The following is a 13717-nucleotide window of genomic DNA, read 5'->3' on the forward strand; positions in this document are numbered from 1 at the left end:
TTAGGGAAAACTTTGGGAGATGGGGAACAGGGAGGCCTGGAGCACTGCAGTCCATGGGGTCACAAAGAGTTGGACATGACTGAGTGTCTGAACAACAACATGGTGTTAGGAGGTGTTCTGATTTCACTCTTTTACATGTAGTTGCAGTTCTTAAGCTTCCTCTGTTGTTTATTTGTCCTGCCAGCAGGGTATGCTGGGCTGTGAGCAGAAGGGGGAGAGGGAAAGAAATAGAGACCTTGACACCTGGTTGCTGCGGCTCACTGGAGGCTGTGGCTGTTCCGTTTTGTGTTCAGTGTATCCTGACCTACTGTTGCCATTAAGAGGTCGCTAACTCATTCATTACGCTGGCTTACCCAGGAGAAGAGTCTGAGCAGCTGACACACTCAGAGGGCAGTCCTTAACAGCACCAAAAGGAATTCACTGTGACCTAGAGCCTGCAGAGAAAAAGCTAAAATAAGCAGATAAAAGCAGTTGCGGGGGAAGATTGATACTTTGGTCATCTGCAGGAGTGGAGGAAGTGCAAAATCCCCTTCTCTGTAAAGCAGCCTGCACCCCGTGCCTGGAAGAATGTGGGTAACAGTGCAGAAGCCTTGAAGGACAGACAAGTGGCAGGGGACAGTAACATTGTGTTCCCGGTGACAAAAAAACCTGGAATATGTCTTCAAATGTTGACTCACCATCCGTGCAGTTACTGATCAAACACTAGCTCTTTATAGAACCAATGATGATGCTTTTCCCCTCACTTTTACTTTAATTGTCTTAAGACCCTAGAAAAGTCACTGAGTACTTTCTACAATGAAGCACTAGGAATTAAGAGCTACACCTGGAACTCAGGTCTTCTAAACATTATATCACTTCTTTTAAAGCATTTTTCAGGTTTCTAGGTGAAACAGTCTGTGCAAGCATACATGAGGGTCAAAACCTCTCTCTGATCCAGCAGAAATGATAAGAAAAACTGTTAAGTAATAAGTAAACTTCTGAAATACTTGCCCTTTGGTATAAGTAGAACTATCACAGAATCCCCCTTTGCTCACATAAATAAACAGCACATTCTCTGCACAGTTTTTGCCAAGAGTTAAAATACAGATGTAATGTTTTAAATTATGGAGACAAAAACACTTATAACTACTGTAATCTTAAAGATTCCTCACACTACCAATTAAGAAATTCTGCCCTAAAGTACAAATGTTTCTCTGCAATTCTCTACAAATCACCACTAATAAGATAATAGAGCAGAAAAATTAGTAGGGAGTTCATTTGACTTTTTTCCCCCTGAAGGCTGGCTTTAGTGGGAGCATTTATCTACATTTCAATTCTCACGCATTGTGAATGATAAATGAACTCTACTGCATAAAGGACACGACATTGCTGTGCCTTAGATTTCTATTTTCTTTCATCAGAATATCCCACCTAGCAAAATTCATAGCTCAGTGCTTGTCTCTCTATAAGGAATATGTAGATTAATGAAACCTCACCCCTCTAAAGAACCTTAGTTCAGGACATGAGTCAAAACAGGCAAAAAGAAATAGTCTGAGAGGTGTGAGGCCAGGCAGTCAGCTGCTTCCTTGTTTTGCTTTCTATCAGGCATGTCTGCTCTGCTTCACTCCAAACAGGAAGAGCAATAGGAAACCTATTTTATGATGCTTTCATCACCTGATTCAATGGCTGCAGGACCAGAGACAGTGACGAGATATTTGCCCTGAAGCTGCAAGCAGAGCACCAGAGGAAAACACATTACCCTTCATCACTTCCCCCAGATCTGTCTGCACTCTCTCCTGTATTATTTGAAGAATAGGTTCCTTATCCAGACAGCCTCCTGTATGATCCCGCATAGCAATGGCTATAACCCTGATGGGTGACAAATGTTGAATTGATATTGCTAAAGGGAGTCTGGAGTCAGAGGAAAAAAATACATGCATTCTTTTACAGTTGCTATGAGAAAAGTCAATTTATTGTCATTGGTTATTTTTTGATCTTGAGGAACATGGTGGCTAAATCCCTCATTTTATGTTAGAGATGAATACATCAGCTAAGAACAGGGCAAAGTGAGAAACATCAAAGGTACAGAAAAGAAGATGTGAAATGAGTTGACCCTCAGAGTTCAAATGGTATAAAGGGAGAAATATTCTAGGAAAAATGTTTACAGTTCAAGTTTTGATTATTAAACACGATGACACTTTCTAGTATTAAACATCAAGCATTATTAGCATGATGAGTAAATTCTATTTTTGATAATAAAGCAATTCCTAACACTTTCTTGCTAATATTAAAAAGTGATGGAAATAAGTCTGTAGTCATCTGTTTTCTAGAACATAAAAAATTTAAACAGCAAAAATACTTACCCTAAAAAAGTCAATGAAGCTAGATCACTCTCACTTTTGATGTTGGTAACAAACACAACAGAGAAGAAAACATTATTATAGGGCAGACAGAATAAAATTTTGCATCTATCTGTTGTGATTATTGAAAATGTTTAACCAATAAAAAGAAAAAATATTCTCACCAGAATACATGATGATGAGAATGTTACTGATATAAAAATGGAGATGTAAAGTGAAGTATACTGCAAATATTAAAATGTTCTATAAAGGCTGTTTGCTATGACAGATAGAGGAAAAAACTCCAAACACATTCTATTTTGGACTCAATATTTTATTTATTTTCATATATTTTTATTTTCCACACCTAGCAATATCTATTTATCATCCTTCTTGTGGGGAAAAACTTGACAAAGGCAATTAACTTACATTATATCAGGTATAAATTTGAACTTTACACTGTGAATTCTAAAGACTGTATTAGTAAGGTCAATCAACATAATGAAAATATAGCATATAACTGCACTGGTTTTTATGATTTTCCACAGAGGTCGAAGCGGGGAGAAAACCAAGTTCTAGGTGTGAAGTAACTCCTTATCATTTTTTAAAGAGCCATGATAGAAAATTAGCATATATCTTTATATATAAGAAATGTAAAGAAAGGTAAGAAATTATAAGCTAGAACACAAAACGTCAGGGTTGTACATTATGTTATTATCAGTAACAGGCATGGTACAGGATCGTGGCAGCACTAAGATGTTAATAACATATCTGAAAGGGAAAAAGCATTTACAGAAGGCTTTCGTTCAGTTGTTTTCTAGGGTGTATCACCATCAGCTGGCTTCGCTGTCAGGAAATCAAACTATTACTCTACTTTGAAATTAAAGCAAATTACACATGTCAGCCCTAGATTTAAGGTTTTACTCAAATGATAAAGAAGATGGTTAAGACACAGGTTTAGCTATAAAAGGAAGTCTCTTTTGCTAATCTCTTCCATTACTAAACCAGTTTTTAAGAGAAAGACTTTCATGTACTCCTTATTAGTCACTATAATCAGGCTAAAAACAAAGCAGCAGTCAGTATTAATGTAAAGGAAAATATTAAATCTTTAAAAAGGTGACAAATACTTTATGTCTCATGCTGCTGCTACTGTTGCTAAGTCCCTTCAGTCGCGTCCGACTCTGTGCGACCCCGTAGACAGCAGCCCACTAGGCTCCTCTGTCCCTGGGATTCTCCAGGCAAGAACACTGGAGTGGGTTGCCATTTCCTTCTCCAACGCATGAAAGTGAAAAGTGAAAGTGAAGTCGCTCAGTCGTGCCCGACTCCTAGCACCCCATCATAATTTCTCAGTTACAAATGGATTACATATCAGTGATTACACATTTGTGGCCTGCTATTTCATATACCAAGGGGCAATTTCATGATGGAGTATCTCACTATTAATTGTCGAAGCAGTTAACTCAGCTTCTAAAAGTGTTCAGGTTTCGAGTTGGAGAGGAGCTTAGGTATCTGAGTTGGTTGATATAATTTCAAGTTACAAAATAGTACCTAAAGAAAAAAAAAGTATTAACTCCCACACCTAATCCATCATGCATATGTGCATAAGTGTGAGGAAGGTCTCAGAGCTGAGACAGGCATTTAAATTTCACTCTAAAAAAATTCCATAACATCACAGTAAAATAAACATTAGCAGAGACAACTGTGCGATATTTTTTTTATTGGTTGAAAGTAAAAGATGTTTTCTGAAATGTTACAATTACCAGGTCAAGCCTTCAGAAATGAAGATACTAGCATCTACCAAGATATTAAATGAATAGAGACCGCAAGATAAAATTTATGCAAAATAAGGCATGGATGGTTCATAGGCAACAACTTTTATATTTGACACAATTCTTTGTTTTATATTATTATTATGTGTTTATTACAGTATTTCTAAACACACTTTGAAAAAGGAAAGTAACAATCTCTAGTGTCTTGTAATTTAGACCAAGAGATATCAGAACAAATAAAGTCACCAAATATTTGCCTTAGAAAAAAATACTGTATACATTCAACAGAAATAATCAAACATGGATACATGATTCAAATTTGAACTTAAAAGGATTAAATAATTGGGCTGTAAGGCAAAAGTCTTTAAAGACATGATATACAACACTTCAAGGATCCTAGCTGTTCAGATGGCTGGACAATGTAGTCTAGGATCGCTAAAATTTCAAAAATATGTCCCCTTCTACTCTTTAAAGAATAAAGTTTGACATTCATTTTCATAAACCAATACTGAATTTCAGACATCGGACATTTCGGCTAGACACATATATTTTGAAAAGCTTACACATTACAAGTTGAGGGACGGTGAGCGTGGGAAAACAAAGCGCAGGTCTTCCTCTGTGGGAGCTGAAATCACATCTCTTCAGTTGGGCAGGTCCACATTGCGAAGGATGAGGGCCACTCGGTTTGGAATGTACACCTATATCAACACAGTCGTGTCAGTGCATTTGAAAGAAACACTGGGCTTGATATCGTAGCAAAGCGACTTGATATCGTATCAAAGCACGATATTACAGCTCCCTTGACAATTCTACTGGCTCTGAGGAGGCTCTATTCGACAGTTCTGGCATTAAGACGCCTTTAAAACGATCACCGCTAGAGGGCTCCATACGCTTTACAAAATCCGATGCTCCCCAGACAAAGGACAGAAACAGCCTTGGCGGCTCTGGTTCCGAACTAGCAGGTGGTGAGGACAGGCTGCCCTCCAGGTCACAACGTTAGTCTAGTCAGGTAAATAAAAGTAACATACTAAAGACTGGTCAAGTCAGGACACTTATTATCTTTCTGGTTTGTGTTTCTCCTGTCCTTTTAGGAACAAAACCTTAACGGTAATAGTATAAGGTTATCTTATGTGTATTTTAGTCCCTGCCCCAATTTAAATCAGTCAAGAGGCTTGCCACTGATTGAAGGTGCCATCCACTTCTTTGCATGCCCTGCAGAGTCCTGACTCAGCTCCTTCTTGAATATGTGCAACTCCCCTCTCAGATATGCTCTTCACTTATCCCTTCTCCCTTTAACAGCTTTGGCCACAGAGCCTTGCGGGTCCTTGAACACATCACATCCTTCCCCTCCTTCCTCGCGATCTTGGCCTCTGCCTGGTCCCTTGTTCAGAACACTCTTTCCTGGGCTAGTTCCTTATCTCTTTGATCTTGAAAAACTCCAACTCCATGGAGAGGTGTCCTTTGACAACTCTAGATCTGATAGTGTCTCCATTTCATTTTCTATCACAGCACCATTTTTCTATCTGAACATTTAACACACTGTAATTTTTTTTTCAAGTTTATGATCAACCCTTCCCACTAGACTATTAGGTTTACCAGGGCGGAGGCCATATGTCTTCATATTTCTAACTTTTAGTAGGTGCCAGTGGATAAAGTTGGTGCCAGTGATGACTAAATAAAAGAATGAATAAAGGAATAAGTAATTGTGGGATCAATATGTGTATATTTCACAAGATATTCTTTAATATATTTGCATCTAAAATAATTTTTATAAAACTGAGAAGTGATTTGAACTGCTTGATGCTTAACTGTGTGCTATTTTACACATAAGGGATTAATTACTATTAACAAAGCAGACAGTGATATTACATATTGCAGTCATCATTGTGAGAGTCTCTCTCCATTTCTGGATTTGTGAATAAGGTACAATTTTCAGCTACTTTAACTGAAAACTTGACCAATGGTTTAAAAGAAAAAAGAGAAAGGCTTTTATAGCTTAGAACTAGAATGAAAGATGGAAAAAAAAAACCCAGAGCTTTAGGGAAAAAAATTAAAGAACAGAACAGCTGATTTTCACTGACTGAGACCACTGTATGCCCAGTGTATCTCAAGTCAGCAAATGAACACAACATTTTCCCACAAGGTTGCTGTGATAAAGACATCTTACAACTGTTTTTAAAAAATCAGATACATCAATACAGTTACTTTTGAACATTAATGAATAAAGCAGTTTTTAAATGATGGAATTTTGAAAAATGTATATTATGAATGCAATAACTAGAGAACAGTTTTTCTAATCTTGAATTAAAAGTAACAGTGACTTAGCACTGTCATCTGAAAAAAATGTCACACCAGCTAACAGTTTACTGGGTTCCTCACTGTCTCAGACTGGTATGCAATCCAGTACTTAACTTCCAAAAGGTAAATATTATATCCTTGTGTTCATTAAGTGTGGGGAACTGTGTATTTCAATGCCATAATCAGTTTCCCTACAATTTACACATTGTTTTTAATGTCATATAGCTTTTAAACCATATCATGATTTAATGGCTAATATCTCTTCCATTCAATATTTTCTTTTTGACAGTGATAGGGAAGCTGTTATAAGACTGGCTCAACAAAAGAAAGCTGGAGCTACCCATGAACAAAGGCAGGACTATACCCAGGGGTCCAGACAGATCAAGTGCAAACTATGGCCTATTCCCACAATGACGCTACAGTCTAAAGCAACACAGACCAAAGCCAGAGAGGAGAAATCAAAGAAACCAACAGTCAGATTCAGTCAATTCCAAGTCTTCTCAAAACAGGCATGAATCAAGAGAGAGCAGTTCTGGGACTTCCCTGGCATTTCAGCGGTTAAGACTCCGTGCTTCCAATGCATGGGGTGTAGGTTCAATCCCTGGTTGTGTAACTAAGATGCCACATGTCAGAGTCAAAAAATTTAAAAAAAGAGAGAGATACCTGTTCTGCCTTACTCTATCTGTTTAGTTTAGGGAATCATAGTAACTAGGTGTAAGTAGTCAGTGGGACAGTGGGTTATAATCAGAATGGTTCTGAAGTGTTAAAACCGAACACTGATCTAAATGTCTCAGTAGCATGGGAGACTGAAGAAAAGGATTTCAGTTCTGTTTACCTTAAAAATATTTCTCTGGTATCTTTGACCCTATAGGCAGATAAAGAGATTCTGATTGGCCCAAGTCTCCTGAGAAAGAAGCGGTAAAGCACGTGTCGGGCCTAGGACAAGGAGTGGCAGGCCCCTGCTCAGTGTGGCCAGGATAAACCAGGACGCTGCCTCAGTCTCGTTCTGCATCTTACCGTTTCGGTATCCACCCTGATTTTATTACCTCATACTGATTTAATTAATGAAATATGAATAACTATAAGCTGATAATTTAGAAGCAATCTTACTCTCTGTGATCTCTGGTATTTTAGCTAGCCCAAATTTAAGAGTAAAACAAAGAGGGTGATGTAAGAATTCAAGGTTTGCAATAAATGCACTGCATTTCCTCTTTTGGCATTTAATTATTCAAAAATGCTCTAAGAATTCTCTCTAAATGATGCTGGCCATTTTATGTAAGGACCTTTATGATTACCAATTCCAGTCACACTTCGAGGCCGCTTAATACTATATGCTCAAAAACCATTGGTTGATAATTGTACAATATCATTAACAGGAATATTGTGTAATTATACTTTTTCACTACAGTGTTAATTACCAGAATGTGTTCATGTTGCTTCAGAGCCCTTGCAGTATTGGCAATATGAAAAAATTTCCCCAAGCAAGAGATTTTTTTTTAACTATGGCTATTTATGAATTTTGGAGTTTTCTTCTTTATTAGGGTTCTGCATATATAAATCAATGTTCTTAGTAGTTAGGAAATGACTACCAATTATACTAAAAGACTTAAGATAATCAGAGCTAATTCTTATGATGAGACAATTACAACATAAACAATTTGGTGCTCTATAATTTAGTGCTAAGTATTGGCTTCTGTAAATCTCAATTTACAATTTTAATTTTATAAATAGTTTTGATTCCGATGGCAAAAGAAATATGAACATATTTTAAGTAGATTTAAATATAACTGCTTATATTTAAATATGAATATCTCATATTTAAGCTTATGTATACAGACACCATTTAGTATACACATCACAGATAGTATATGCTGATAAACATATTCACCATGCCCGTTACTAGTCACTAAGCCATGAACATTTTGGAGCTAGGATCACACAGTAAGAACATATGAGACAGTGTAATGTAAAGTCATGAATTTTATTTTTTCTAGCTGTCATTGTACTCTGTTCTTCACAAGGAATCACAATGCCACAGCGTAATCTGCTTCATTTATTAAGACAGTCAAAATGCATGCCATCTACCCAGTTATTTTGACCACATAATGACTTAATCACTACACCAACTATTACTATGGATTAAAAAAAAAAAAAAACCAACAAAAACTGATCATACAATGATCTACTATATTATGCCATCTAAGCAAAGTATTGTGTTGTTCTTGGGTCAAAATTGATTTACAAATATTAATTACATGGTTTTTCAAAACAGGTTATCAAAAATTTAGAAACAGCAAACTTAAAAATAATTTTCAATAAAAATACTTAAAAGGCAAATTTTAAAATGTTCTTATAAATTGTAAAATTTAGCAACTGTATAAATCATAGTGAAAACAGCATTTGTTGAAAAGGGCATTAGATCTTAATCTACATATATGTTTATCACAAATTATTTTGAAAAATAAAGATGATGTAAAATAATTTTAATTTTCACATATATCCTTAATTTGTAAAATATTTTCTAAAGAAAAAACTTATTATAATTCATTATTTTGCATTAGGCTAAGAGAAAAGTGATCTAGTGAATATTTCTATGTAGAAACATATATTTAGATATATGAAAAATAGAAAACTTTATGAATTAAAATTGATTTGTTTTAAAAAAAGCTAAACATTTTCATAATTCTTGGTAGAGCAAAAAACATTTCTCAACTTAATTTATATTTTCAATGCCTACAACTGAGGGGCAATAAAAAAGATACATCTATGTCAAACACCCTATTTAAACTAAAAATCTACCTTTGAATCACCAAATTTAGAATGGAAGTAAACAAATCTATTTCTTAAGATTAAGGAGATTTACTGGCAAAGTAATAGATGCTAAAAGTATTGCTTTATTCACATTTCACCATTAAGACTACTTAAGTTATTGTAAAGCAATCTAATTTATTTCAGGTTCAATCATCTCTGTGCTTTCATTTGTGCCATGGAGTCTGAATTTATGAATCAGAAAAGAAAAAGAAAGCGCCCTCGCCCCTCCTGGTTTACTGATGAAGTTACAGGTTAAATATAAGTTCCTATATCAGAAGCTAAAATGCAGAGAAATCATTATGCTAAAATGGAGTTTCCAAAAACTGCCAGTAAAGCAGAATGGAGAAGTTCTGCCTTATAGCTTCTTGGCATTTGTGAGATACTCCATATACATTTCAGCAGCAGTACACATGCAGTTCTCCTCTGGTTTCAGTTTTAACTGATGGAGCACATCAAGAAGATGCCGGGGTGGTACCTGCTGAAGCTGCAGCATGTATGGCTATTTTAAGATTCCTTTGAGTTCTGTTTGTTGCTATCTTTGAAAACAGATTTGACACTTATTCAGCAGATCCTTTGGATTACTGAGCTTGCAAATTAAGCTTTGGCAAATATAGTGTGCTAGTTGTGATGGACAGAAATTTCCTGGAAAAGTTACATTTTTGTCTCCCCTTCCCTCTTTATTCTAGGCACGTGGGAGGCAGAAGGCAGATCAAATGAGACCTAAAACTTGACTGGATCCCAGCACATTATCGATCAGTTCAATAAAGAGTTCTGTTATAATGAGACATTCTTATACTGGATGTATATTTGAATCTTCAAAAGATAACTCAGGTAAGAAGGAATTTGTTTTATTGGATTTTCTGGTCTACTGGGGCCCCCTTATTTTATAAAAAAGAATTATTACATTGCATTAATATAAATTATTCAAAAATCACAATACCATAATGAATACTATGACTATTTTAGGTACCCACACCTTGCTTAAGAAATCATCCCTAACCACCAACCCTTTTTTTTTTTAAATTGTAGTGCAGTTAATTTTCCAGGTGCCTTATTTTTTACATTAAAACCCATGATCATTTCATTTGGAATCTAAAGACTTATTTAAAATGAGTTATTCCTAAAGCACCTGTAGTCATCAAAAACAAGATGCTGCTGCTGGGAAGATAGAACTAATATTTACCTCCTGACCCAGTGGGATCAGAATTCTATTACAGGTAGTAGTTAAGCTCTGCTCTATTTCTCATATGCTTGCACGGCTGTATCTCTCTACCTGTTATGGAGACTTATGTGACATTCTCCATTCCATCAGCTCATTTAGCACTGCACAGTCCATATTTGCAAGATCAATTTAATTAGTGCTTGAAAAGTAATCTCCTGTCTGTGGCTGCCACTGGTTACTTGGCTTGTTTTAATTATGACAGAATATCTTTGCCCTTAAAAAATCAAAAGGATGTCAAGATATTTTCTGCCCAGCCTAAAAGATTGCAAGCCCTCGCCTAAGATGATAATTTCTCCAAAGTTGGGAGAATGTCCTCAAAGCATCTAGTGTCTTGGCACGCTTAGAATACCTAAATAAATATTAAACAGCCATGACAATAATAATTTAAAAATATATGTACAGCAGCATTTTGCAGTTTCCCCAAAACTTGGCTGTGTTAATGAATTTATACCTAAGAATCTCTTGCTGTAGGCAGGATACTATTATTAATCCTTAGGCAAACTCAGGCACAAAAAGGTCAAATTACTCAAGTTCTCATAGCTGGTATTCATAAGTGGCAGACTGGCGACTTAACCCCAAATCCCCTGCCATGACATTTTGTGATCTTTTCCCTGTATTACCAGGCTTCCTTCACCAACATAAACCTCTTTGGCTACATGAACCTTTAGGAAAGTTAGCTATGTAACATATTTGCTGGCGGAAATTTCAAATTCCTTTCAGTCTATATCAACTGGTTCAAGTTCGGCTTTATCACAATTGGGTGCTGCTTCTCCATGACCCCTCCTTATGAGCTCGGTCACCTTCCCTAACCCCTCAGGGGTCTCTAACTCTTTAGTTATTTCAGAGCTTTAAAATCATTTTCGCATTCATTTCAGAAACTATTTTTATCAGTCTTATTTTACATGTCAAAACTGAATGTTCTGACAACCACAGCAAGCATTCTGTGAAGAAAGAACCTGCTCGCACCTGTGAGCCCTCCCTCTTGAAAATACATATGAATTTGTGTTTCCATCTAAAGCCACATCAACATCAGCATCAATACCACCACCCTACACACACACCGAGGGTAACACCTAGGTCTCCAAAGGCTATTGGCTTTGCTCAGAGCTGATCATCAACAATTTAATCTTATTCATCTCTGCTCTTTTATTTCATGCTGCTGTCTTTGACATATGGTTGTCAACATCCTGGGAGGTGGGAATACAGTAGCAAAAGGGCGGAGCAAGGGGTATCATACAGATTCTCACGTTTGATATTTACCTGAATTTTTTTTTTTAATGAATGAATTAAACAGCAATGATAAAACTATACATTATGGGATACACCTTGGCCTTACATACATGAAACAAATCTTAATCCAGGTCCTCTCCTTGTGAAACAAGCAAAAAAAAAACAAAACTGCGCTGAGACAGACAGGTAGAAGAAGAGGGATGAGAAAGAAAGAGAGGGATACTTGACTAGTCACGAAAAGTGAAACATATATAATACAGATGTGGACTTGGCCATAAATGAAGAATTTCTCCACCTATGCAGAATTTCTAAATTCTACATTACGATTTTTTTTTTTGAAATATAGTTTCAGGTGTACGGCATGATTCAGATCTTTTTATACATTATACTCCATTCATAGTTATAAAGTATTGGCTATATTTTCTGTGCTGTACAACATATCTGTGCAGCTTACTTACTTCATAAATAGTGTTTTGTACCAAAACTCTGTCCTGTTGCTACCCCTTCCTATCCCCACTGGTAACCACTAGTTTATTCTTTATATCTGTGACTCGATTTCTGTTTTGCTATATTCACTTGTTTATTTTTTAGATTCCACATATAAGTGATCACAAATAGTATCTGTCTTTCTCTGACTTCTTTCATTAAGCATAACGCCCTCCAGATCCATCCATATTGTTGTAAATGGCAAAATTTTAGTCTACATTTTAAAAAGAAATTCAATTTAGTAGTTTAAAGCAGTATCCTGTCCTTGTGTCAACCTTACAAAGTACAATTTAGTTAATATAAAACAACTCTCTCCTCAGTAATGCAAAGAAACCAGAGAATTCTATAACTAGAGTGAATTCACAGTCTTTAATGACTACATGAAAGAAAAAAAAGGTATATACAGATTCTTTTAAGATGTTTAAAATGAAACTCTATTTGATAGTCCATAACACAGAAAGCTGCAAGAACAGAAGAAAAGTAAATTGTTGTAGAAAAGTTAGAAATATAATAGAAGGAAAGCTAAAACCTGGCTTCCTCTTATGTCTTGAGAAATAATTTTTAATCCTATTAATATTCAAATTTCCCCAACTGTCTGCTAAATATCCTTTATTATTTGTTTTTCCAAAACCCAGTGAGTCTAGCACCACACATTGCATCTATTTCCTTAGTGCGATCAATACCCCTTCCCTACTCCCTGCCTTGTCTCCATGTTGCTTACTTGCTGAAGAGTTGTTTTCTTGGACAAAAAGGCATCACTTTGAAAATACAGAATAAATTTAAATGAAATGAAAATACCTTAAAACCTTACTTACCAAAAGAGAACAGGGACAGTTATTATGTTCAAAAGGTTCAGAGAAGAATTCGGTATTGTGGTCCAGTCTCTTGTGTCCTCCGTATTCTGCTGCATCTGAATCGAGCACAATTTTGTACGTACAGCTCTTAAGGAATTACAACAGTTCAGGAGTTGAATGAGACATTATATAATATGTCTGAGACAGGATTTAGTAGCGAGTATTCTGAACATTGTTAAATGTTGATTTGTGCTATGTTCTCATTTCTTCTCTACTATTTCAGTTTCTCATGTTTGAAAGGGGCTCTGTAGGCTATCTAGTCCACACACCCATGGGACCTTTGTTATCCTTTTATCACAGCTTGGCACATGATCATCTATACCTATTAGTGAAGAATCTACTTTCTTCTTTCTGCAACCAACCAATTCCATTTTTTAGAAATTCTTCTCCATATTGAGCAGGATTTTGATTTTGTGAAAGCTTTTTCCACCCAGAAAAGCCATAAAGAATAAGTTCAAAATACAGTAGATTTCAAATATTTAATAGCTATGCTATCTCCATTGATCCTCTACATATATTACTAAATACTTGTTAAATAGAATCCAAGAACCTTCGATCATTTCTCACTTGATATGGCTGTTTCTCTTTTCCCGTCTCTGAATTCATTCTAGTTTGCTAGATCCTGGTTGACAAAGTGAGGAACACAGAAGTGAACTAAGGGTGCCTGTGTGTTCTGAAGACCAAGCACCCTTGGTTACAGACACATGCTTCTATTAATGCACAAGATCA

At 36.0% G+C, this 13717-nt stretch overlaps 1 protein-coding gene across 2 annotated transcripts in view; it reads right to left on the minus strand.

Annotated features, from left to right (window-relative positions):
• Window positions 1-4015: 4015 nt before the first annotated feature.
• The window catches only part of GBE1 (1,4-alpha-glucan branching enzyme 1), a 318328-nt gene continuing 308626 nt past the window's right edge, over window positions 4016-13717 (minus strand). Inside the window, exons 15-16 of one of the 2 annotated variants that reach the window (XM_025282385.3) lie at window positions 12950-13084; window positions 4016-4785 (exon numbers count right to left, since the gene is read on the minus strand). In XM_025282385.3, coding sequence (XP_025138170.3) covers window positions 4719-4785; window positions 12950-13084 — 202 coding nt within the window. In that variant the 3' untranslated portion in view covers window positions 4016-4718. The remainder of the gene's footprint in view (window positions 4786-12949; window positions 13085-13717) is intronic. The other variant, XM_025282389.3, reaches the window with a different exon arrangement.

Source organism: Bubalus bubalis, chromosome 1 (assembly GCF_019923935.1).
Source record: "Bubalus bubalis isolate 160015118507 breed Murrah chromosome 1, NDDB_SH_1, whole genome shotgun sequence".
Lineage (NCBI taxonomy): Eukaryota > Metazoa > Chordata > Mammalia > Artiodactyla > Bovidae > Bubalus > Bubalus bubalis.